Genomic DNA, 26,176 nt, shown 5'->3' with positions numbered 1-26,176 from the left:
TTTGCGGTGACTGTGAATTTGGTGCAAGTGGGATTTTCCTGACCTGGTTTTTGGAACCACAGGAATCGAAATATCTATAATCGTAATTTTCCTGTGTAATATCATTTTTTGTTAAGTGACGTAACGAATTTAATCTAAGATATCTAACTGCCGTACTTAGAGACATTTAATGATTACTTAAACTATTCCTTAGTATCAATTTTGAATCCAAAAACAAACGCTAAAGGACTGGGTTAAGTAATCATTAAATGACTCTGAGTACGGGGCTAAGTGTGTATTGGTGCATACAGTGTCGTTATCTTTTGAAGCATTAGAGAGCAAATTATATAAAAAACTGCCAAAGAACCAACGTGAACACATTTCTTTAAAGTTTATTATTAGACGCCATACAATGAAAGAAAGTATTGTGAGGAAACCAGGACAGGACAGAAACCAGGACCAGGAATTTGAGTAAACTTAATTTTATTTATCCTCATCATCATCTTACTAGATGTGAGAAAATTCCTTTTCCCAGAATTGGGGCAATATGTTGATAACTCTATAGAGTTGATATTAATTGTAAAACCAAACTGATTCTTTCTAACACCTTGCATATAATTATGTTTTATCATATATTCCTCACATTCCTTTCTTGTGACACTGCATGGTCACCCTACTTCTCTTTATTAGTGCGTGAAGCGTTGCGTGTGCAACATATAGCGATTGGCTACTTGTTTATACTTCTGTTCCTCTACTTACCCTCAAAACTTACCAACCATTGCAATCTCAACCTTACCACCTTACAACAAAGACTATCAAACCCATCACTTTTAATGAACACAACGGAAAATTGCCAAGGGACTTTGTACCTTATGCAATTGGAGTAAGGATGGTAGATTTGGGGTTTGGATGTCATAAATACTAATTTAGTGATTGAATTAGATAATGTTATCTATACGTTTATTATTGAGTAATGATATAGTCACTGAGTAGTAGTTTGGTTAATTAATTTCGTGTGTGAAAATGGAAATTCATTATTTTCATGTTCTGTTGCTAAAACGAATATAAGTTTATTTTTATTAAACCCCAGTTGTGTTAGAGTAGGTACAAATATATGGACGTGGAGTAAGTAAAATAACTGAGAATGTAAATATTTTAATAATTATTGCTATGTGTATTTGCCTTTCACAGTTTTTCGGCGGCAGTTAAGGGGTTAAATATGCTTCCTAAAGTTCTTCCAAGCTTAGTAATTGCGCCAATTGTCCTATAATTGCCTAAAACCTCAAATTTTCAGTCTCCAAGTTATCAAATCAAAGAGGTGTGGGTGTGTGGACGGCGAGCAAGTGTAGCTCGCCGCTCCACCAGAACCAGACCCGTGCGTACGGCGCTTCGCATTCTGTGGGCGCCTCAAAGATACCAAAGATACTCAAGACCACCACACATGGGACCTAGTAGGGCTGATACCCAATCTTGAGTTGGAAACAACGTAACATTTTACTGGGGCTCCGGCTCGAAAAGCAGGAATAGGTACGGAGTGGTTTTTAGTCAGTAAGAGTCTGACACTCCCTTTCGCCTCGCCCAAGGCGGGAGAAGCAACTGGATGATTTTCCTTCTCGAAAAAAAAAAACACGCTACTATCTTGCACATCAAATGCTATTTTAGCAGCATCGCTATTTCTGTTAGAATGATGAAGAATCTCGCCAAATAGCCGTGGTGAATGTTCTAACGAGCCGATGCATCGGCTTATTTATCAGAGAGCGTTGCTACCAGGTCTCTGAAAAATCTGTAAGCCGGCTCGTACGACAACCGCTATAACAATACCCTATACGTTACATCGAAAATGTTCTATTCAACCACCTACTCTGCTACACAGCTTCACAAAATGCAACGAAACACAAAATTACCATTTATCATAACAATCAGTCCCATAAAACAAAAGATAGAAATGAATCCTAAAAAGTCACGATTTTTTTTCCATTTACCTAATTGAGATTCATGTTTCACAACATGACAGCGTATTAAAAATAATTAGCAATAATATTTGCATTAAAATCGCTGTTGGTGGCTGTACTCTTAGTTTAGAAAGTGCGCATGCGCGCTTGGCTCGCGGATCAACGCTCATTACCCCAACAGCTTGGTTTTTCTAAACTATGAATTTGTGGTTGGTGGCATTTATACCATACGACTTTTTTACTAGTAGAGCCTCTTTAGTTAAGTTTTACTGCTCTGGGTACGATTTTTGGATCGTAACGAATGGAGTTTCTTGCTCGTTCTTCTCCATTCGAAGCTACACTTTGGAACAAGCACCTAGCTTCACTGACAGACAGACTCACAAACTATTATTTATTTCTCGATTTGTTGACGTTTCAATTGAAATAAATCATTTGGCTTTGACTGAATGAAAAAAAGTTAATGTGATATTGGACTCGTTTAACAGCAGATGATAATAAAATGTCAGATTTACTGTGTTTTGTCGACTCTTTCAGTATTAAATGGTCTATCCGCTTCGACAAAAAGCAGTTAATGTCTTCTTTTTATAACATTACATACATAACACTTTTATACGTCAACCTCTAAAATAACGAGATGAGGCCGACATTTCCTATAGGACTACTCTGAGAAGAAATGCCGAAACAAACTCAGAGGTCGTTGTCTCTTCAGTCCAAAGTCCAAATCAACCTGAAATCGTGACGTAGTCGTATCGAATCCGCTCCATATAAACATAATCCTCAAACATTTGCAGCACTCACAGCGCTCGCTGCTCGTCCAGTCTCCTTTCACTAAATATAATGAGATGCACTCGTAAAAATTGCAGGCATTTTGCTTTATTTTATACGAGGCGGCTACCATTAGGAAATACTCGTATTTTTATGCAGAAAAAATGGTTCTCTTATGCTATAATAGCTAGGTTTTTGTAGAAATGTTGCTTAGGCTAGCGTTCGGTTCAAAGTGCTGACGGAAAACTGCGAATGCTACTCTTTTTTTATAGAATAGGAGGCAAATGAGCAGACGACGGATCACCTGATGGTAAGCAACCTACGCCGTCTATAGATCCCACCAATGTCTACATACGTGTGTGTAGTATTTCGTTGTGTGAGTGACGTTACTGGAGGTCCAATTAACCCCCTTCCCGATCTTCCCAATCCCCGATTCCCCAATAATCCCTTAAATTTCGTCCTGATTCTCATACTACCGTAAAAAATTGAGGCAGTAAAGAAAATTTTAGGCGATTCCCTTTTTCTATATAAAAAATACATTATGATATACTGTTTTGTTTGTCTAACTGTTACAATATGGTTGAATGAGCGTGAAAAGTCAGTTTAATAGATTTTTAATGGCAAAAATAAGAACAAAAATTCAGTTTACAACAAAATCAACTAACTAACGAGGTAAGCTGAACGAGACAAAATAAAACAAGATGGATGCCATTTTAACTGGAACATGGATTACAGATAGAAGGATGGGTTTATTTCAATAATCTTGGGTAAGTGAACAGACTGAGTGAACTGTGGGGAAAATAATAAACTGAGCCACAAATGTTTTGTTACTCACGCGATTAAAGCTCTAATTCGAGAAGCACACCTATGACCTTTAATCTATCAGGGTTGCTATATACCGGAGCAGGAGCTAGAAAAGAGTGATTGTTTGGAAATAAGTGTGTCCACTCAGGATTCACCATTCATATGATCTTAACGTGGTCTTAACTATACTGCTTTATTTTTGAGGGGAGAAAATCATCCAATCATACGCTACGATCAATGTTTTGCAAGAACAGAAAACACAATTTGACAGAACTGTAGATAATAGGTACTGAAACAGAAAAGCGGTTGGCCAAACGGACGGCTGTAAATTCCGCATATTAGTAATGAGTGGAATGCAATTGTTTGGTTGCACTATAAATTGTTACGTCGTGCGGTTTCTGACCACAATTATACCGACAAACGTTTCTAAAATGTGGTTTTCTGGTCAAATTGAATTTTAAGAGAAGAAATTCAATAGTTCCATAAGAGGTAGTAATGTTGTACGATCGAGTCGGGCAAAGTATTACTGGGCTTTTTTCGGTTTTTTATTTCACAACAAATTCACAACAACAAGCACAACTCCAGTTGTGCACAGTATATGGCAATAGGCTCATCCTCTATTACATGGGACTTATAACACAAATGGTGAAAAGTGGGTGTACATTGTATTATGGAACGTGTCCTAATGTACACCTCTGCCTCTGCTAGGTAATGTTGTACCTATCGTAATCTTACTTTACCAGTAAAAATGCCCATAACACCATTTACAACTCAAACATCAAACTACAAAACCCCCTTTTCGACAACCACCTTACAACCTAACTATCAACGCAGTCCACTCCAGACAAAATGCTCCCAAAACGTGGTTAGAAAATTAAACACTCCTTCATTCCGATTCAAATGGATGCCGGCGAGGAAATGAATTCTAAATTGCTTGTGGCTCTCAGTCGCATGCAGTTTGTGGAGCTAACAACTTCAGCGACGCTTTGAATTGCATTCCCAATTATGATTGTTCTACTTTCAGGTTCGGAGCTAATATTTTTTTTGTAGAATTTTTATGTTATTTCTGAAGAAGGTATGATATATGAATACTTATGTATTTTTTTAACGTTGATAAGTCTGCGTTTGGCCAGCAACCCGCATGAGATATGAGTTTGCTGTCTCATTCTTTACACATTCGGTAAACTTGACTAAAATAAGAAAGAAAAGCCTTTACGTAATAGTGTAGATATAGAAGATAGAAAGAAAATAATAATGTAACATTAAGACGCCTTGAAAGGGCAAACACTTATGAAGGATTGAGGGGGATGAGGACTTATTAATTAGCCATCATTTGCGGTGTAAAATAATCCAGGTATAACTAGAGTTAGTTTTTAAGGTAAAGGTTTTTTTTGGTATAAGCCGGTAAAAGAGCAGACGGATCACCTGCCGGTAATTAAGCAATGGCCACCGCCTATGGACATCCGATACACCAGAGGCATTAGAAGTCTTTGCCTGCCTTTTGCGAGTTAGGAATTTAAAAGTCGTTGGGGAATAGGGAATTTGGAAGATTGGGAAGGGGGGATAATTGGGCCTCAGATAACCTCACTCACACAACGAAACACAACGCAAGGTTTGATAAAAGCTATAATATTAAAGAGAATTAATAGAAATGTTGTAAAAAAATAATGTAGACAAGGTATAAATTAGAATTGCATGACAAGGTACAAAAGTATGGTTTTATTATTAACATTAAGAAATCTCAGTATCTAGGTATATCAGAAATATGTTTTCAAACATAAAATGTAAACAATAAAATAATCTCGTATTATACCAAAAACATAATATACAAGGCAGTAGGCGAATAGAAAAGGTATGTACATGAAGCTTTTGCTTTTGTTTGTCAGAAGTCAAATTTATGAGAATAGGTGTGCTTTTCCACCAGATATGTGATATTCTACGTTGCTGTGGATGCGTTTGACTTCCACCAATGATATTTATTCATTAGTAGCATTGGTGGAAACAGACTCAGCTAAGTTATGTTTTTTATATGGAAATATGCGTGCTATAGATGGTTTTGCGGTTCGTTATCGATACATCGCATACTCGAGCATCGTATCTTCCTCGCTCTGCTACATAGCTTAGCAGCATCAGTGGAAACGGTCACATAGTTTCACAGCTCAGTTATTACATCTTCGTAGCATAGCTACATAGTATATCTCTGTTGGAAAAACACCATAATAGTTGTTACAAGACAATTATAGTATTTAGCACAATAAACACTTAAAAACCTATCACATCACACCAGGATCTCAGGATCTTCAAACAAAAATCACACAACCCTATCACTAGTAACTTTCAATGTCCTATAGGCACCATGGGTCCCCTCATCAAGGTCGTCATGTCGGTGCAAAGATCTGCACGAGTGTGTGCGCGTGACCATGTCATAGGATCCATTGCTCCCGCGCAGCGTTCGCACTGCGCTTCGATGTCGGGTGCGCGCGCGCCCCTCAGGCTTGAGATCTGTGTCGTAGAATTTGCGTTCTTCTTTCTGCAGCCATTTTGAATTTGATAGTAGTTTCTTTGTCCATTCGTCTGTGGAGGGGAGATGGGTTTTGTTGAGTTATGTGAGTGAAATTGCCATTGAAAATTATATTTCTAAATCATATTTTAAATGTATTTAAATAACGTTCATATTACGATATCCGAATGTCAGAGCAAATACACGTTGGATAAATAAACCCCTGCTACTTTGGAACATAATTAAGTCGCAATTTGTCTCAGCTTAATTTATATACCTCATCAAGTAGTCTGTTTAGCATCTTGGACCAGTATCCATAAGCTATATTCAGAAAAGTCATAATAATATTCCAAATGCCAGGATAATAATATTCCACTAAATATAAAGGATACTGCAATAAACACATACCATTCAAATCCTTCATAAGTCCAGCCCTCCCACCATATTCATACGGTAGAGATTCAACCGCCAACCGGTCTGAACCCAAGGCGTCCTCAATGCTATCCGAACTACCATGGAGCTGCACCACTTTACGTCTCCAAGGGTATAACCCTATGTGAAGTAAGAGAAGAGACATGGTCTTCAAACGCTGAGTATTGATGACGTGGACCTCTGCGATGCGGAGCGGGTAAGCAGTCTGGAAAATGAAAATTGGAATTCAAAGTAGGTGGAATGTTTGTTGAGAACAGCGCCATCTATGTTTTAGTGATGGAACTTAAACCTACTATCCAATACTCTACTATAATAGGTACTTAATGAAAGTGTTTTTCTATATTTACTTAGTTCTTCATGCACATAAGTGTGTATATAAGGCAGGCTATATTTATATGTTGTGTAGGTAAGATTCTTCTGTGTTATATTTCCTGGCCTCTGTCTAGTATATGCTATACCTTATAGGGTTGAACACAATGCACTTATTATTTTGCAAAAAGTACTATGTCGCAGTTAAAGGTAAGTTATTGGAATTCGCCAACACATTTTGAACTCTGCTCACTACATATTACGATAGAATTTATTTCGTTAAAGTATTTGTTGTCATTACTATTATTGTGATGTAATTTACCTTCATACACCATACGAAGTCTTTCCAGTATGTGCCTCTGAAGTGGCTCTTGATGTGTGCCGGCTGGAGATCAGCTACGTCGATGAAGATCACCTCCTCGCCAGGAGTTGGATCTTCACGGAGTCTGAAACAGAAATTGAAATTATGTTATAATCAGTAAATAAATAAAAGCAAGCGACAATAATGGTTGATGTTAATTCTAGAAACCGTGTGATTTAAAAAAAAAAAATACTCCTAGGAACTTAGACCATAACAATTTGATGGTTATAATGAGTATTCTTCTTCGTATTTTAAATCAAATTTTCTATTCTCTTTGTACATATATTCTTTCTTTTCATCAGATGTCATCATACAACACTTATTTCTTTCATACCAATCCTCTCATAGTTTTATAGTGATCCCATGCTAAAGAAAAAAATACCGACTTTCCCTGTTTAGGGAATCATCCAATGACTTCTCCCACCTTGAGCGAAATGATAGGGAGCGTCAGACTCTTACTGACTAAAAAACACCCTGTTCCTAGTTCTGCTTTTCGAGCCCCGATAACTAGGCAGGCTACAAATCGACCGATTACCCCTAGATTTTATATCTGTACATACAGCCACGCCAACGTTCCATTGGACACCAAACATAATTATAAAGAAACCACAAACATAACAAAATTTGCTAACAAAGAATAACTTCAGAAGATATACTTGAGCATCAATGTTGTTGATGACGAGTAGTAACGATATGCAAACAGTTTGGCCCCACAATACACCCTTGTGGCACTCCTTGTTTGTTCATACTGACACTGGTTCTTTGTTTCCACAATCAGGCTGTCGAGTCTGTTTGCTTAGTTGAGTTAGCGATAATGTAAAGCAAGGCTGTCTTGTATATGTATAAATGGTTCTTTTGTTTTGAAGATTTTCAAGAGGCGTTTGTTGGTTGGTAGTTTTGTGAATATATTAGTTTCTGTATATCGACACGCCTTTTATCCCCGAAGGGGTAGGCAGAGGTTCACATTATAGCACTGTATAATGTACACCCACTATTCACAATTTATGTTGTAAGTCCCATGTAATAGAGGGTGAGCCTATTGCCATATATTATATTGGTTTCTGTTTTATAATTTTTAAAATAAAATATGATGGAACACAGTGGTTAGTATCTATAAGTAGTATAAGTTATATCTGTGTACTATGTCCTTGAATGGACGCAATGGTGCGTGAATTGTTTTAAAGCATGGACTAGAGTCACATTATTAGTATTGTTGAATGGCTCTTTAGGTACTTATTTACTTATATTTATAGCACTAAACAAGTAAGATTCAGCGATTTTCCCAAATATGAATTATGAATAACTCAATAACTTTTTTAAAAAGACATCAAGCTACAATAACTTAAAATCACTTTGAGGTTTACTCACGCACATTAGTGAAGAAAAGCTCTTCTAGTCAAACTACATTTTTTCAATAAATGTCATTATAAGAAAATAATCATGAAATAAGGACTACCTGATATCCAATATCATGAGCCATCTGGACAGCAACGCCTTGGCTGAGATCGGTCTGTCCAAAGCTGTGTGTGCTGGCAATCTGACCAGGGTGACTCGTCTTCCTCCCAGGCTACGAGATCGCAGTGGAACTATGTATCTGAAACAGTGAAAGAAGTTATTATAGACTTTGTAAGGGAATAATCATGGTGTGATATACTTTGTGAATTAGTAAATATAATGATTAGTATTATGTAATTCTGCTGAGTAAGGTGTTCTGGATTTGATTTCTGAGTCGGGTGAGATATTATAGGATATTTAAAAAAGGAAAGTTATTAAAGTTTTATATTTAGTTTCGTTTTAAAATAAATCGTTGTCCCACACATGACACCCAGACCCAAAACAACAATTTGTGAATCACGCAGAGTTGCCCCGTGCGGGAATCGGACCCGCTACACATTGCCCGGCAGCCGAATGCCTAGCCACCGCACCAACCGAGCAGTCAAAATAACGTAGAGTCTGGGATGGTAGCCGGAGTATGTGTCTATGAGTTTCCGATATTTTGGCAATGTTGCAAGCGCCATGATTACGGATGAACTCATAGACATAAATAAACGTGGTAAATATTCCCTCTTACGTTCTAATGTTAGTGTTAGTGACCATGTCAGGTGTATATAACCCCTTATTTTTTATATTTAATTGATGATTGAAGACAATCATCCACCATTTAACATCTGTCTACTCAATCAAATAATTAAAAGTATACATTTTATTCTAGTTGAACGTGACCTTAAGATAATTAGACAATTACTACTACACAAAGACAATTTAGTATCTAAGTAGCAATAAATCAATCTATAAAGATTTTCCTGTACATCAACGTCATGTGGTATGTCTCCTAAAGAATACAAATTAGAGGCGGAAGCTATATTTGTTAATGTTAGCCTGCTTGTCATAACATTCTTATACGTTCATGATTTCCTGGTATCAGGATGAAAATTTTAAACAGAACTAGCAAACCCGGCGAACTCCGTTTCGCCACCAATGACTCTCCCTGTTTTCCTGCTTTTCTCTTGATATTTTTGTTGAATTTTCTTAGCTATAAACCTCATGGGGCTAAAAATCGACATATTTCTGAGTACTAGAAATAAGAAAGATTTTTTTTTTATTGGTAATCTAGAAGACAGATCACCTGATGGTAAGCAATCGCCGTCAGATGCCAAGCCAAGTTGTAGTAACGCCAGAGGCGTTACAAATGCGTTGCCAACCTTTTGGGGATTAGGAATTTAGGGGTTGTTGGGGAAACGGGGATTTGGACGGGGGTAATCGGGCGTCCGATAACCTCACTCATACAACGAAACACAACGCAAGCGTTGTTTTACGTCGGTTTTCACAGAAAACCTCCGGTCGAACCGGCCCATTCGTGCCGAAGTATGGCTCTCCCAGAGTTAAATTTATAAGTACTATTATATCTACCCGTATGCTCGTATGTTTGATACCAAATCCTTTTTACTCACACATCTTGACAGCTAGACAGAATCTCTTCATCATCAGGGTGCCTCTTGTGCCACAACTCTGTCAGTCCTCCAGGTCCTCTAGCAGTGTAGTACCTCCTCGCCCTCTTCGCAGCTTCAGCCTCATTTCCCTCACAGGTAATGGGGAAGAGGCCCAGGACTACCAGCTCTTCCGGAGACGCCTCTCTGGTCAGGTTGTCACGAGCCCATCGTTGAGCGAACGACGCTGCTGGTGACATCCTTGAACTGGAATGAGGAGTTAAAGGTCATTAACACATTGAACGCCGTGGTGTTCACCGGTGACCGACGACGTTAGCGGAGGATTTGCCTTCAACAGTTTTCTATTGGCAGTCAAAGACTTAAGCATCTTGTATATGTGGTTTGTATGTTAGACAGGTGAAATGATAGAAGATTTATGAAAAAGTTTTAATGGGAGTCTTGAAATACAGATCGTTATTTTTATTCAGCTCCATTAGTTTCAAGTCTTCGAGTCGAATCCTACTTTGTGACCGATCTCGAGGACATTAGAGATAGTTAAGGATAGGTTAATAATAAATCTAAAAGTTTGTTTGTTTGCATGATTCGATGTTGGTCCGTCAATCACGCTGATATCATTGAACGGATTCTGTTGAAACTTGGTATACAGGCAAGTATAAGCTGACCTGGGTGATACTCGTAGAATACTTTTTATCCCACGCGATTAGGGCGAAGCCACTGGCAGAAGGTAGTAGGTTTAATATATTTTAGTTTTAGGGTACTTTTTATCATTAACCTTTCTATATTTACGCGCAATCAATCTCCTAATATATGTTTTTGGGTGAACTAAGGCGTCATCACATGACTACTTTTTTAAAAAAACTTCACAAATCATATACAATAAGATCACTCGACCAAAATAATTAACAGTGTTAAGTAACGTACAGTATTAAATTACTTTTTTTACTAAAATTATCTCATTATAATGAAAAATGGTGACAAAATTTATGTCACACTATTGCCCACGGTTTTGTCCTCGCATTGTTGTGAATAAAACAATATGCGACCACCAGAAGTCTTGGCCAAGGGCAGGCTTTTAACCTTAGTAAATGGTATCACAAAAAACATGGTTGGCTCACTCGGTACGCATTAGATTGCATGCTCCGGTGATTTAAAGGTAAACCGTTTTAATTTTGTGTGAATTAGAGGGTTTTTACAGTGACTCAGTGTTGGTTTCGGTGTAAGGAAAGGTCTTATATTAATAATAGTAAACATGATGTGTAAAATGGACAGTCCCTGGCGATATTGTTAGACGCACCCAAATTTTGGAATGGTTGAAGGTTTAGATTGGGCGTAGCGTTATGTTTTATATGTAACTGATTCGCCCATATTGTTAGACGCATCTAAAATTTTGGAATGGTTGAAGGTTTAGATTGGGCGTAGCGTACTATTTTATATGTTACTATAGCGACCCGCCTTAGCTTCGCAGGGGTGCAATGGTGATATTTTATGAATGTATTATACATATAAACGTTCTTATGATCGAGAAACGTACTATCTATTAAAAAAACCGCATCATCAACCATTGCGTAGTTTTAAAGATTTAAGCATACAAAGGGTCATAGGGACAAAGAAAATGACTTTGTTTTATACTAGGTATGTATGTATGTAGTGTAGATAGTAAACACGGTGTGAATGTACAGTCCCTAGCCATATTGTTAGATGCACCCAGATTTTTGTAGATAATTATTTAGATGTTTAGAGATTTCTTTATTTAATGTTTTATAGATAAAAGGTTATGAGATCATAACCTTCCTTTACATTGGACTAACCTCCTCAATTCTTTTTTCCATCTAGCGGTCCCATACTGCAAACATGATGCCAATTATTGTCCACATTTTAATGTCTCTGAGCGGTTATAACCCACAGTGTCACAGTGCACAATCACATTATGGCATCTTCTCTTTGTACTTGCTTTATGGTAATAATATATACTTCTAGTACGGACAATCTATTTACCGTTCTATGTATACATAATTAGGTATATTTTGTAGGCACGTTGACCTTTCTGACTCAGATGGGCTGAGAAAATTATTTTGTTCTACAAGACAATAGTGACATTTTGAGAACACGTCCATCGCGGGCTTTGTTCAAAACTTGACAAATTTTTGCCTATAAATTATTCAATGTATTGTAAAGTTTACTGTTTTGTATTAAGATAACGGAAGACTGTCCTTTTTGCTATTTTTGTTTCTGTGATTTCGACTGATGTGTGTTTTGTTGCGTAAAATATGTAAGTATACGATTTATCGGGTCAGAGCCCATTCGTCCCCTAAGATTCGCACCCTGTGCCCACTGGTCCCCTGCAACTTTTGAGGGGCCCATTCGTCCCCTGAAATTTTTTTTTTGGAGAGTAAGTACTTACCAATTTTAAACACCTTATCTATTCGTAACCCGTTATTTTAACAAGCCATTGGTAGTGAGACAATTTTACATCGTAAGCCTATCGACAGGTTATATATTATTATCATGACGGATTATCATAGCTCTTTTTTGAATAATCTGTTATGATTTATTAAATTAATTCCGTTAATAAACTGTTCACAAGTGTACTATGTTAACCGTTTCTTATGTAAAATATAGCTAATTTTATCTCAGGGTACCAATAGGCACCTGAATAGGAGCCGAATCTTTAACTTATATTGTATATATATTAGAGGGGACGAATGGGTACCTTAAAAATAATATTTTTTATTAAAATATTAATTGGTCCCCTACCAGGAGACCAATGGGCACCTATATAGGGGCCGAATCTACAACTTTTATGCTGGGGGACGAATTTTAGGGGACGAATGGGCTCTGACCCGATTTATCAAGCTCAAATCCTAGTTAAACTTTTGTTTAAAAATATTTTTGACATAATACGTAACATTTTTTTTTGAGAGCGGTTCATTATTCAATGTCTTGTCCCGCTTTGGGCGAGGCAAGAGGGATCAGACTGTGCATTATGTTGTGGGTTCGATTCCCGCGCCAGCCAAAAATGTGATAATGGGTATTTACTAAGTAAAATTTAATGACAGCAACAACTGAGGCATAAGTAGGTTCGTTTCCTCACACGCCCTGTCTCCTTCTTAGCTAACATAAAAATATGCTTAGTATGGTCTTTGGTATGTTAATAGTATATAAGTAGGAACACTACCTAGTAGGTAAGCATTATTACGATATGGTTGCAACACATAGGAAACTATGACCTTTTTAAGCGGATACTGCGCTATGTACGAATTATGTTATTCACCTTATTACATATATGTATACGTTATCTAAAGTATGTATCGTGATTACCATGATTTGCATAACAATATAGCTGTTACATTATAACACTTTATATATATTTGGTATCTTATCAATAGTTGATGTTGGCTGCTGGCCGAGTGGTTGCAAGTTCGATTGCTGAGCAAGGAGTGTTGGGTTCGATTCCAGGGTCGATCTTATATATTTTATACGTTGCCCTACACGTGAATTTCCTCCTGTATCGTGGTTGCGTCTACAAACGTACAATTCCACAAGGATTAATGTAATTTAGTTATTGAATGGAGTTATGAATTTTGAGCTTAGTATACTTATACTATCCCCATAATATACTTATGGGAATAGTATTATAATTTCTATAAGTAATTCTATATTGTGGGACTTTGAATATTTGATACCTCTGCCTTAAAGAATTAAAATGTGTTATTTTCTTTTATCCATTAACACTTAGTCCATTTCGTGTCTAAACCAAACTATCCACAAACTTTTACCAAGCAATAAACGACCGTGAACGTAATCGAATAACAATCAAATTCCAATAAAAGTCAGCACGAGAATTTCAAAATCTGTGCAGTATATGTAACATTTGCAGACAAAACTATTGTACTGGTAAATGCCTTGCGGTATCCTATCACGGAGTTTCCTTGACATTACACGAGGAACTCTGCCCGTCTCCCTAATGTCAAATTGGTACGACATTGTTTCTATGACATTTGTGAATTTTTGAATAAGAATTATTTTTTATAATAAATGGTTTTTATCAATAGCTACAAAGGAATGAAAAAAATACATTAGAATTTATTACAGTGCCCCATCTAGACATACGATATTTATTTGATAAATCAATAGAAAAATGTATCTATTTATTGATTGGTTTTGACACTGAAATTCAACAAATGTGAAGAAATATGTAAAAACTTTTATTCCTAGTATGAATTTGAGTTCAAATACCATTTTGTTTTAAATGAATTATATTTCAATTTCGTCAATCATAAGCTGAGAAAACAATGTTTTTTTTTTTAATATTACTGACACTAATGTATATTTACTGAATCTTCAAGAACAGCTAGGTACTGTCTCTCTATATTCGTACAAACATACCTACTTAGATACACGTAAACAGCACGTTAACCCATTTATAAACGCGTGTCAAATTTTATTCTCGTTACAATAAGTACGTGTGAATGACTCTTCGACAATTCATTCACTCGTTCGAAGAGTAATGAGCAGTAATCGCTCAATTGTAAATTACTGTGAAGTAATTTCGTGGAAATGAATAAACCCGTTTTATAGGAAACCAACGAACGGATGGAAATGTTTTTTTTTAAGCGGGGAAAATCATCCAATGACCTCTCTCGTCTTGGGTCTTGGGTCCTGGGCGAGACGAGATCCCTCTCGGTCACAGTCAGTAAGAGTCTGACACTACTCCTGCCCTTCGAGCCGGTGCCCCGGTAAACCCGTAGTGGTTTTAGAGAGCTTGTTCACCAGAGTTGTGCTATGTAACTATGCTACGTGGCCGTTTCCATTGATACTAAACTATATAGTTGTGGGAGGAAGATGCGTAGTTCGAGTATGCAATGTATCGATAGTAGGGAAGCCATTCATAGCACGCGTCCATAGCACGCATCTTTCCCTATAAAAACTTCGTTTAGCTCCGTTTGCATCAGTGTTAAGCTGTGTTTAGCAATGAATATGATTGCTGGAAGCATCCACAGCAATAAGTTGCTCTGGATTCGTTTGGCTTCCACCTATGTTACGGCATAGCACCTCTCTTGTGGAATAGTAGCCATATTCGGAGTTCAATCTTAACACTCAATGTCAGTAGAAAACTTCAGCACAACAAAGGTTTCAAATTGAACGTACAGATTGCAAAAGCGAATGGTCTTGTATTGTAAGATCAAATGTTTTAAAGCACTTTACTGCTATTTGAAGTTAGGCAATATATAATTTATTTTGTCACGTATAAGTCACATTTTCCCACAGAACATAATGTGCTGCTTTAACGATGTTGATGCAATCTGTTGCAGTAGTAGCGAGGTGTAACTGTTGATGACTGACAACAAAGGCCCTTGTTAAGTATATTAAATGTCAAATATCAATGACAATTTTTGTGTGGTAGAGCCATGCTTCGTCATCTTCCTCGCACAGCTACATAGCTCAGTATCGGTGAAAATACGGCCACAGAGTTTCACAGCTTAGCTATTCCATCTTTGTAGCGTAACTACATAGCTATGCTACAAAGATGCACATCTCTGGTGGAAAATCACCCTTAAGGATTTTTATCAACATCGACTGCCCATATCCTAGCAGGCAAGGGCAGTCGATGTTGATAAAAAGAGATAGGTAGATCGAGATCATAGATAGGTACTAGTTGTAACAAAACATATTATGTATGTTTATCCTTGTATAAAATATAAGCCTTAAAGCTTCGTGTTAAGAGGTTTAATAATTAAGTAGCTAGGTAAAGAGGTTTATGCATAAAATGTGAGATAATAAATACATTATCTGCCGAAGGCTTCTCACGCCGACGCCCACGGTGGTACTTGGCGGTATTAAAATAATTAGGGTGCGGACTTAGTAACGTTCAAATAGCGATTTATTAATATTTGGTTACCGTACAAATTGTATTGGTATTGCTTAATAGCGACTAGAGACTAACTATAGTTCTATGTAATAAGTTTTCTGTGATTTTAAATGATTCATATTTTAGTGATTTGCCTTTTAAGTCCTAATAGTATCTAGATTTATTTACGAATATGTGAAAGTGTAACAGTTTTTGTACCGAATCTTTTTTTGTTGTTGGTATCTGGACAATGCAGCTTTCCCCGGGAATAAATAGCACTTGACTAATATTTTAAGTGAGTACATACTTAGTATAAAATATTTTTTTTATGAGACACATTTGGAAGTTCAGTCCGCTGTGATTCATTACATAATCGCTCGCTTATGTAATGAATCCAAACCTTTAATTTAAGTCACGGAACTTCCCGTACCGCTGATAAAAGGTCATAGTAAAACGATGCAAATCTATTTATATGTATGTATGGACTCTTCAACAATATCTATGAGATATTGTTATTTAGTTAATTCCAAAAATAGTTATTAATTCGAAAATGTAAGGCGGAATTCCAGATAGAAAAAAAATTGAAACACCAATTTTCCTTAAAGCTATAAATAGAAATGCCTCAATAAATGTAAGTTAATAAAGTTTAAATAATTAATTTTACCGCCGCGCCTTTTATCCCCAAAGGGATGGGCAGAGGTGCACATTATGGCACGTAATGCCACTGTACAAAGTACACCTACTTTTCACAGTTTGTGTTATAAGTCCCATATAGTAGCGGGTGACTCTATTGCCATATACCGGGCACAGTTTCAGACTCAGTGCTACAACTGAGAAGCTTTCAAGATACCGAAAACCGCCCAGCAATACTTAGCCCGACCCAGGAATAGAACCCGAGACCCCTTGCCTGGCGGTCGCACTTGCAACCACTCGTTGGCTAAATGGTTGTAAGTGCAATAATTAATTTAACTATATCAAATTTTTTATTAATTGGTTCATTATGATTAAATAATTACACATGTTTTTAAAATAACAATGTAAAACGTATGTAACTGATGCAACATAACAATGTCTAAACAGAAATGTGTAACATACAAGTGTAAAAGATTTTACAAGCTGTGAAGCAATGGAGTAATTATTTTAATTTCTCTTGGTAATGTTAGACGAATGGCTTGTTAACATATAATTGCTAATTAAAAAGATTTTATGTATCTCTTATCCTAGGTAGTAGACGTTTCGTAATTTTTTTGTGAATTTGGGGGCTAAAGAGTAAATCTATTATATACTTAGAAAACGATAAGCGCCACCAATGGACATCCTCAACATGATTATGGGTACCTTTTTTTAAGGAGGGATAATCATCCAATGTAGTTTTTCCCGCCTTGGACAAAGCGAGAGGAAGTATCAGACTTTTGCTGATTAAAAACCACCCCGTTCCTACTCCTGCTTTTCCGCAATCCAATCAATCCGCCTGATGCCTGCTCTGCGGATGCTACGCAACTGCGGATCAGGCATCAGCCTTACTGGGCCCCATTTGTGGTGATCTGGTGGTTCTTTGAAAAGCGCATAGAACGCGACGCGCCGTACGCTCGGGTCTGGTCCGCAGACCCGCACTCCCTGGAGTAGCTGGATATTACTCAAGCAACCTTGTGTTACAGTAACATGAGTAGGCCGTGTAATGTTATTAATCTCTCATGCGAGATATAATACAAAAATAAAATGTCTGTTTAATTTGTTAAGCTCGGTAACTTTATTTTATTTATTAACTAGCTTTTGCCCGCGACTTCGTTCGCGTGGAATAGTGACTTCCGGCAAATTTTTGGTTTTAACCACATAGTGCCCGATCTCGCGGGATCTCTTCAAAAATGAGATGTGGAAGATATTCCAGGGAACTCTTCAAAAATCAACATAATGAGCTCTGCGTTTGAATTTAATAGATGTATACTCACTTAGGGCATTGAAAAAATAGTTTAAAAACGGACTTAAACTAACTTAAAACTAAAGAAAGCTACGAATTACGAATTTATAACAATTAAAAAAGAAACTATATTACAACCTATCCTCTATGCTATAATAACCAAGCTTAAACTAAATAATTTAAAAGAAACGACTTAAATCTAATCTAATTAATTTATAAATTAGACTTACAATTTTATTAAAAAAACTAACTACAGTAACTACTAATAATCGATATCAAACTAAACCTACGTTAAATAGTTTAACCAAAAAACCAGGAAAACCCAACAAATAAACTTATTAATTGACAAATACAATGAAACCAATTTAGAATATACGAAAGAGCAGGACCACTACAGACAAATAATCATACGACTGATAATACACTTTTTCTACGATAGTACCGAAGCGCTCGGCCGATACCCAACCAAATGAATGTAACGAAACCATAGCGCGATCTATTTCGATCCCAACGCCATCTATCGAGGATAAAGACAACTTGGATTATTTATTTATACTCCGTTCGGGCATTTACTTTGTACTAAAAGTTTAATTATATTGATATTTTTTTTTCATACCTTTTTACCATTTATTTACTTTTTTTCGATGAATTAAAACAATAACATGAACCGAAGTCGTGTAACGATCGACATAGAATTATCTATACTCCGTTAGAGCATTTTCTTAGTACTAAATGTTTTATTATATTGATATTATTTTTTTCATACCTTTTTACTATTTATTTACTTTTTTTCGATGAATTAAAACAATAACATGAACCGAAGTCGTGTAACGATCGACATAGAATTATTTATAAATAATTTATTTCTTATTTTTATTTTTTGATTTTTGAATTAAAAATATATCTATGTCCTTTCTAAGGTTCTAAACTATATCTGTACCAAATTTCAACCAAATCCGTCAAATAGTTGCGGTCTGCGGAGATTAATGGTATAAGCATAGAATGTTCGACGTGATTCTTTAATTTGACATAACTTTTTTATTTATAAACCGATTGACATGAAACAAACACTAAATGTAAATTTAAGCATCCCACAATATATTCGTGAAAACCGCATCCAACTCGGATCAGCCGTTTCTGAGATTAGCGCGCACAGACGAACAGACAAACAGACAAACAGACAAACAGACAAACAGACAAACAGACAAACAGACAAACAGACAAACAGACAAACAGACAAACAGACAAAAAAAAAGTTAATTACATTTTTGGGTTCGACATCGACATTACAATAACCCCTGCTATTTTTTTTATTTTTATTTTCAATGTACAGACAGCACTTTTCTACGATTTTATTATATGTATAGATAGATTAATGTAATCTTCAATGTACACTACACACAATGAACTTAATGCCATGTGGCATTATTAGTCAACTTTGGGTCATTAAGCCGTGGTTTCCTTGATAGAAAATCTATTTTTAATGCACGTAATCTTTTTGGATATAAGATGATGACTAATATCTAACATGGATGATGTGTAGGATTATAATATTAGCTGATCTAAATCTTTTTGATCAGCTAATCTTTATTAATATGGTTTTATGCTTTTAGATTACCTATTAAATATGATGTTAGGTCATCTTACTATAATTAATATTATAAATGCAAATGTTTGTGTATTGATGTTTTTGTATTTGTATTTAAGAATTTGGATATTTTTCGACGCTAGAAGAAGATATCAAAGATATCGCCTGTTGTGGGTTAGGAATTTAAGGGTTGTTGGGGAATCGGGGATTGGGAAGATTGGGAAGGGGGGAATTGCCTATAATTTAAATTTTTACCTTGTAAATATTTTTGTCATAGTTATTATTATTATTTAGTTAAATAAATCTTAAAGTTTAAATAGTTTTAGTATATTTTTTATACTTCAGTACAGCATCATGCAACATGTAATAAATCAAAGTTAACTCTTATGACCTTATAAATCTATATATCATACACATAGCTATACATATGTATATAAAAACGTCATCAACTCCTGCGCAGAACAAGTCTCACCAATTCGTAAGTCATTTTGTTGAGGAAGTCAGTTACGAGGTAACTTCCCGTTGTTAGTGCGGGGAAAATATTATATCGATATTATCAAATGTGTATGTTGAATTATATCGATCGTTTGAATCACTAACTGATAAGTGATAAGAATTTTGGAGTAAAGGGATTGTACGTATTGCATCACTAAGCTGCGATATTACTGCTTTTCTATATGATGAGACATATATGGTGTAATAGATCAGAATAAGCAGGTTACACTGATTGATTTGTTAATATGACAGGACCTGTCATACGTCAATATCATTGGTGATCTGTGGCCCGGAAGCAGAGATTAAGACATTGTACCAGTAATAATAAAAGATTTTATTTACTAAAATACTTAATCGGAGTTTATTTTAAACATCTCAATATTACATATGGGGTATGTCTTAATGTTATAACTGAGTTCAAGCAATACATTTTTAAAATGATCAAGCGTATCTGTCCTCCACAGTACATACGTACGCAATGATAACGTGACTTTCTTTAGCAGTTGGGTAGTTAGAAACATTTATATTATTTACCAATTATATACAGTCAATAAAACTATTTTTATTAGGCATATCCAATTATTACGTCACAGTGCATTGTTACCGTTCTCTCCAACAATAAATAGCCTTGATATTTTTGGTTTTCAAATTGATATACCAACTATCGAATAAGACATTTGTAGACGCACGAAATTGACATTTGTGTACAATTGAATTAAGTTCAGTTTAGATTTGTGTATGGATTGGAATGTGTCGAAAATTGAGCATAGATTTCTAATTTTATTGTTTTGTTATTCAGTGGTTTTCTAAAATAAAAGGATACGGCAACAAAGTCTAAAACAACCGAATGCTACGTAACGTGTAGCGGGTTCGATACCCGCACGGAGCAACTCTTTGTGTAAACTACAAATTGTCGTTTCGGGTCTGGGTGTCATGTGTATGTGAACTTGTATGTTTGTAAATGCACCTACGACACAGGAGAAAATTCAAGTGTGGGGTAACGTTTTGGGTAGTTACAGGTAGATTACATTTGTTACTACCCCTCTTCGTCTTGGGGTGTCATAGGCCAACTAGGAGATTACACACTTGACAGAGATCAAACAGCAACGCTCTCTGATCTGCGGACTACCTTTTTTAGGGTTCCGTAGCCAAATGGCAAAAAACGGAACCCTTATAGATTCGTCATGTCTGTCTGTCCGTCCGTCCGTCCGTCCGTCCGTCCGTCCGTATGTCACAGCCGTTTATTTCCGAAACTGTTGGGCCTACATAGTTGAAACTTTGTAGGATAGTGTATTTCGATAACCGCTATTCGAATTTTAAATAAAAATTAATAAATTTAAAAATTAAAGGGGGGCACTCCATACATGGAACTGATTAAAAAAAAATTTTTTTCAGCTAACATATCCGTGATGGGTGTCTATGGATAGGTCTTTAAAAAAGACATTAAGGTTCCTAAAACCATTTTTCGTCAAAATCAACCGTTTGAAAGTTAGACGCTTCCAAAGTGGAAAAATGAGTGTCCCCCCCCCTCTAACTTTTAAAATAAGAGAGTGAGAAAACTAAAAAAAATATATACTGTAGATTTCAATAGAAACTAACAACGAAAATTGGTTTGAACGAGATATCATTATTAGTTTTTAAGAAATAAAACATTTTCAAAAACCGCAAATATAACTTTGTCGTTCATACAAACACTATGTAAAACCAAGTTATTTTATAACTTTGATATTATGTCATCTACTTATGGAACCCTTCATGGGCGAGTCAGACTCGCACTTGGCCGGTTTTAACGTGTAGAAATCGTCATGGATTCTTTTTGTCTTACGATGTATGTCAGAAAGCAGATTATGTCGATGACTCTTACCGATTAAAACCACACACACACACACTCCTTCTCTGAAAACAAGAGGGAAAATAATCTGCGGGCTACCTAACGGGTTACCGGGGCTCTGGCTCGAAAAGCAGGAGTAAGAATGGGGTGGTTTTTAGTCAGTAAGAGTCTGATATTCCCTCTCGCCTCGCTCAAGGCGGGAAAAGTCATTGGATGATTATCCCCTCAAAAAAAAATCGCTATGTAATAAACCTGGACCTTTTAAACCATGATCAGTTGAAGCTCTCAGAACTCAGAGATTATGACAAATTGTCTTAAGTAGAGTAGTAATCGAAGGGTGAACTATCATGAACTGATAAATGCTTATGTTTTAAATGTATGTATGAAATGATACACTCAAAAGTATCAGACACGTAACATTTGGCGAATTTTCCATCAATATAACTTGCTAAATTCGGCATCAATTAGCAAAACAATCATTTTCTAATTACATTAGTATCGATTACACGGAAAACTCGTGATTGCGTTGTGTAACAACACTATTTTGACACATATTATAACGTAACATAGTCTTATTTCTCGAAGGGGTAGACAGAGGAGAGACATGTATATTCATTGAACTGGTGCTCTGGTTATTATTATGGTCTCTATTCTGGAATATAATGATAACTTTGTTTAAGTAACTTAAAAATATATCTTTAAAATTTATGACCGACACTATGATTGTGTATATGAAATTGTATGTTTTTAAACGAAACTACGACACAGGAAAAATACCTAGTAATGGGCAAGGTTTAAAAATAGTTCCTGAACAAATTTTAACTAAATTGTACTACACTTGTAAAAAAAAATTAATTAAACCTATCATTACCAAATCTGCCTAAACCAAAAACAAAAACCTAATAAAACAAACCACATTTCGCAAAAACAAACAACCCAATCAAATCTAGTCAATTTAAACAAAATCAAAACAATAGACGGCAAACACTAAATAAAAAGTCTTTAACAATTTGACTCACAACAAACAAACAATCACTTGTAACAAAAAAAAAGAACAGCTGTCATTCACCGACTCAAAAAAAAAAAACAAGCAAGGTTGACAGTTGTCGTAAAAAATAATTAAAATTAAAAAATAACGTACCCAGTGTCAGTCAGCAATGGCCGTTGGCACTATACTGACTGAGTCAGACGCGGTCTTCCTTGCAGATACCTTGACCTCACGATTGAATGTAAAGGTGTATCAGTAGACAGGTAAATCAGAAGGTTCACTGTTTGTATTGGTAGTTGAATTGTAGTAAGACACAGTAAAGATGATTAGCAATAGTTTAAGTTACATTCTATTTGTCTAAAATAAATAACAGAAATAAAAAATATTACTTTTGCGTCAAGTAGTGTATTTTTATAAATTGACTAGAAACATACGAAAAAAAGTTTATATTTAATGAAATTAATTTTATTAATCAAAATCTATATTTTTTTGGTATAAGCCGGTAAACGAGCAGACGGATCACCCGATGGCAAGCAACCGCCACCGCCCGCGGACACCCGAAACACCAGAGGCGTTACATGTATGTTGCCGGCCTTATGGGCATTTAAGAGTTGTTGGGGAATCGGGGATTAGAAAGGGGTTGTAATTGGGTCTAGGAACAAGTATTTTTTTAATTGCTAATGTACAAATACATTAATTTTACTTTAAAATGATCATACTTAAGAGTCGAATATAAAAATGATTTATGTTTAATTTATTTATGCATTGTCTGGTTTTTATTACGACAATTTATTTTGTATGAATACAGGCCTAATTAGGCAACTCTATTGTATAAGACTATCATGTGTTGTATATTTAATTAATCTATAATTTATTATTTTAATACGTGTATTGAATATCTTCTAGGCTATTGTTAGTGTGGAAAACTGTGTTATGTAATGTGGAAAGCAAGAATGTGATCATAGCTAAGCAAGTCAATGAACTATTTTAGTACGGTAGATGATATTTATTTTAATGCCCATCTTGTAGATTATTTCAAAATATTAGACACGTGTTTTTCATTTTCTTTGAAATATCCCGTGTCGTCACTTCTAGGTACAATTTATACGTAGAAATGTATTTGCTCACACTCCTAAACTTTGATTTGTTTTATCTAAGTTTTTGTTGTTTATGTTACAAAACAAAAAAATATGTGTCGAATATTTTTCACGGTTAAATTATTTAAAAATAAAACCAAAAATAAAACTTAATCAAACTTTATCGGAGTATTATTAGAACTTATGCAACTGGCACTGTTGCAAGCGCCATGATCACGGATTAACTGAAATATCGGAAACTCACCAAAGTGAATAAACATGGTAAATATCCCGTCATAAGTTCTAATAATAGTGTTAGTGACCATGTCAGTTTAAAAACTTGATCGGAGTAAGTATCATTAATTTTGTAAACTCAAATAAATTCATAAATAGAGAAATTATATGTTTGCCCGAGTCAAATAAAATCGTTTTGTGCAATGTAGGTACATTAACCAATATGGTTAAGAGTTGACCTTCTGTCATTATTTTCCTATTGTTGTTAAATCAGCTGGTATCATTGAGGTATTATGTTTTTGTGAAAAATTGTTTATAATCATTGTCATTATTATTTTTAACAATATGTTATTATTAGAAAATAATGTTCTATTTTGTCCTAATTTAAATAATTGTATGAGTTGCAGAAAAATCTAATAATGTTAGATTTTTTCTACATAGTATGCAGGTGAATACCAGATTCAATTTCAGAACAGTTTCGAATTTAATTTGATATACTTTTTTATTTTATTTAGTTTAATACTTATGATCACTGACAACGATGGCGGGTTTTGAAATCAATATAAAAACAAAGACATTGACCGTGTTTAGCAATTAGACTGCTTGGAATATTCCTTATTTAACTGCCGATAATTATATTAAAGTTTAGCGCCAGGTACAACTAAATAGTTCGTCCCGTATGACACCAAAATCAAAACTTTAAATATGAGATTTATTTCAATATTAAATAACTGTAGGGCTACTCCGGTTCTCGAATGCGAAGTTTCGTTTAATCTTCGGCCGTAGGTTTTATTGATTTACTAATAAAATTACTTAAAATAACGTTTTATTTTTAATTTCAAATCAAAACCTATTTATTTATCTTCATTTTTGTTCATGAAAGTTCGCAAGAAATGGAATTATAGTACGAAATCTGCGAAGTTTCGGACGAAACTTTGTTATTCGTTGAAATACAGTAGCCCTCCTGAAAATAAAAATAGGTGTTAGTGGAGACTGTCTCGTTGGCGGAGTGGTTGCAAGTGCGACTGCCGGGCAAGGGGTCTCGGGTTCGATTCCCAGGTCGGGACTATTACTAAGCATTTTCGGTTTTTCGAAAAATTTTCAGTAGTAGCACAGAGTCAGGAAATGTACTTGGTATATGGCAATAGGCTCACCACCTATTAACATGGGACTTACAACATAAATTGTGAAAAGTGGGTGTACATTGTACAGTGGCATTACGTGCCATAATGTGTACCTCTGCCAACCCCTACGGGGATTAAAGGCGTGACGATATGCATGTATGTATGTATGTGTTAGTGGAGAATATCAAACCTTCTCCGTTTGAGACCTCTTCTCACTTTGTCTGCAGTTCCTTCTTATATTATGTTGATGTATTATGTGTATGATATGTGGGGAATATCATACATTCTACCTGTTTGGGATATGAATGACATATCATTACGGGGTGTAAAGGGAAAGCTCCCGAAAAACACATTTTTTTTTTAATAAAGCTCGTTTTTCACCATTACCTGTTTGTGGCATTTGCGAGGGTTCCGTTTATTTTTTATTTATTTTTTTAACACACATTAGGATTTTCTCCCGTGTCGTGGGTGCGTTTACAAACATACAATTTCACATACACAAGACACCTAGACCCGAAACAACAATTTGTGGATCACACAAAGAGTTGCTCTGTGCGGGAATTGAACCCGCTACACGTTGCACGGCAGCCAGTTGCCCAGCCACCGCGCCAACCGTACAGTCATACGTTTTTTTTTTTTTGAGGGTGGAAAAACATCCAATGACTTCTCCCGCCTTGGGCGAGGCGAGAGGGAGTGTCAGACTCTTACTGACTAAAAACCATCCCGTTCCTACTCCTGCCCGTCGAGCCGGAGCCCCGGTAAACCCGCTAGGTAGTCCGCAGCTCCGGATTAGGCATCAGCCCTACTGGGCCCCATCTGTGGTGGTCTGATGGCTCTTTGAGGTGCGCGCAGAACGCGACGCGCCGCACGCACGGGTCTGGTTCTGGTCGGGCGGCGAGCTACCCTTGCTCGCCGTCCGCAGACCCGCACTTACGGTGGCCGGAGATCGTCGCGCGACAGTCATACGTTTACACTCTGTATGTTGTATAAAATTTTATCTTTGTTGTGAAAAACCCCAAACAAG

General features: G+C 36.0%; 1 protein-coding gene across 1 annotated transcript; it reads right to left on the bottom strand.

Moving 5' to 3' along the window:
- Positions 1-5,108: 5,108 nt before the first annotated feature.
- On the bottom strand, positions 5,109-22,947 carry LOC118274842 (uncharacterized). The gene is made up of 6 exons (XM_050696982.1): positions 22,872-22,947; positions 10,054-10,296; positions 8,559-8,696; positions 7,064-7,187; positions 6,409-6,637; positions 5,109-6,074 (listed from the first exon to the last, which is right to left on the bottom strand). The coding sequence occupies exons 2-6, from the start codon at positions 10,287-10,289 to the stop codon at positions 5,812-5,814; spliced, it is 990 nt and encodes a 329-aa protein (XP_050552939.1). The 5' UTR covers positions 10,290-10,296; positions 22,872-22,947; the 3' UTR covers positions 5,109-5,811.
- Between the last annotated feature and the right edge of the window lie 3,229 nt (positions 22,948-26,176).

Source organism: Spodoptera frugiperda, chromosome 11, assembly GCF_023101765.2.
Source record: "Spodoptera frugiperda isolate SF20-4 chromosome 11, AGI-APGP_CSIRO_Sfru_2.0, whole genome shotgun sequence".
In the NCBI taxonomy this organism is placed as follows: domain Eukaryota; kingdom Metazoa; phylum Arthropoda; class Insecta; order Lepidoptera; family Noctuidae; genus Spodoptera; species Spodoptera frugiperda.
Note: the sequence above shows the minus strand (reverse complement) of the source record. Positions and strands in the feature narration are given on the sequence as shown.

What these genes read in the sequence shown, in the direction of transcription:
- LOC118274842 (XM_050696982.1), bottom strand. Translation starts at nt 10,289, where the DNA reads ATGTCACCAGCAGCGTCGTTCGCTCAACGATGGGCTCGTGACAACCTG. An exon ending in CTGTCTAGCTGTCAAGATGT is followed by an intron (nt 8,697 to 10,053) that starts GTGAGTAAAAAG and finishes TCACTGTTTCAG; the next exon opens with ATACATAGTTCCACTGCGAT. An exon ending in CTCATGATATTGGATATCAG is followed by an intron (nt 7,188 to 8,558) that starts GTAGTCCTTATT and finishes TTTCTGTTTCAG; the next exon opens with ACTCCGTGAAGATCCAACTC.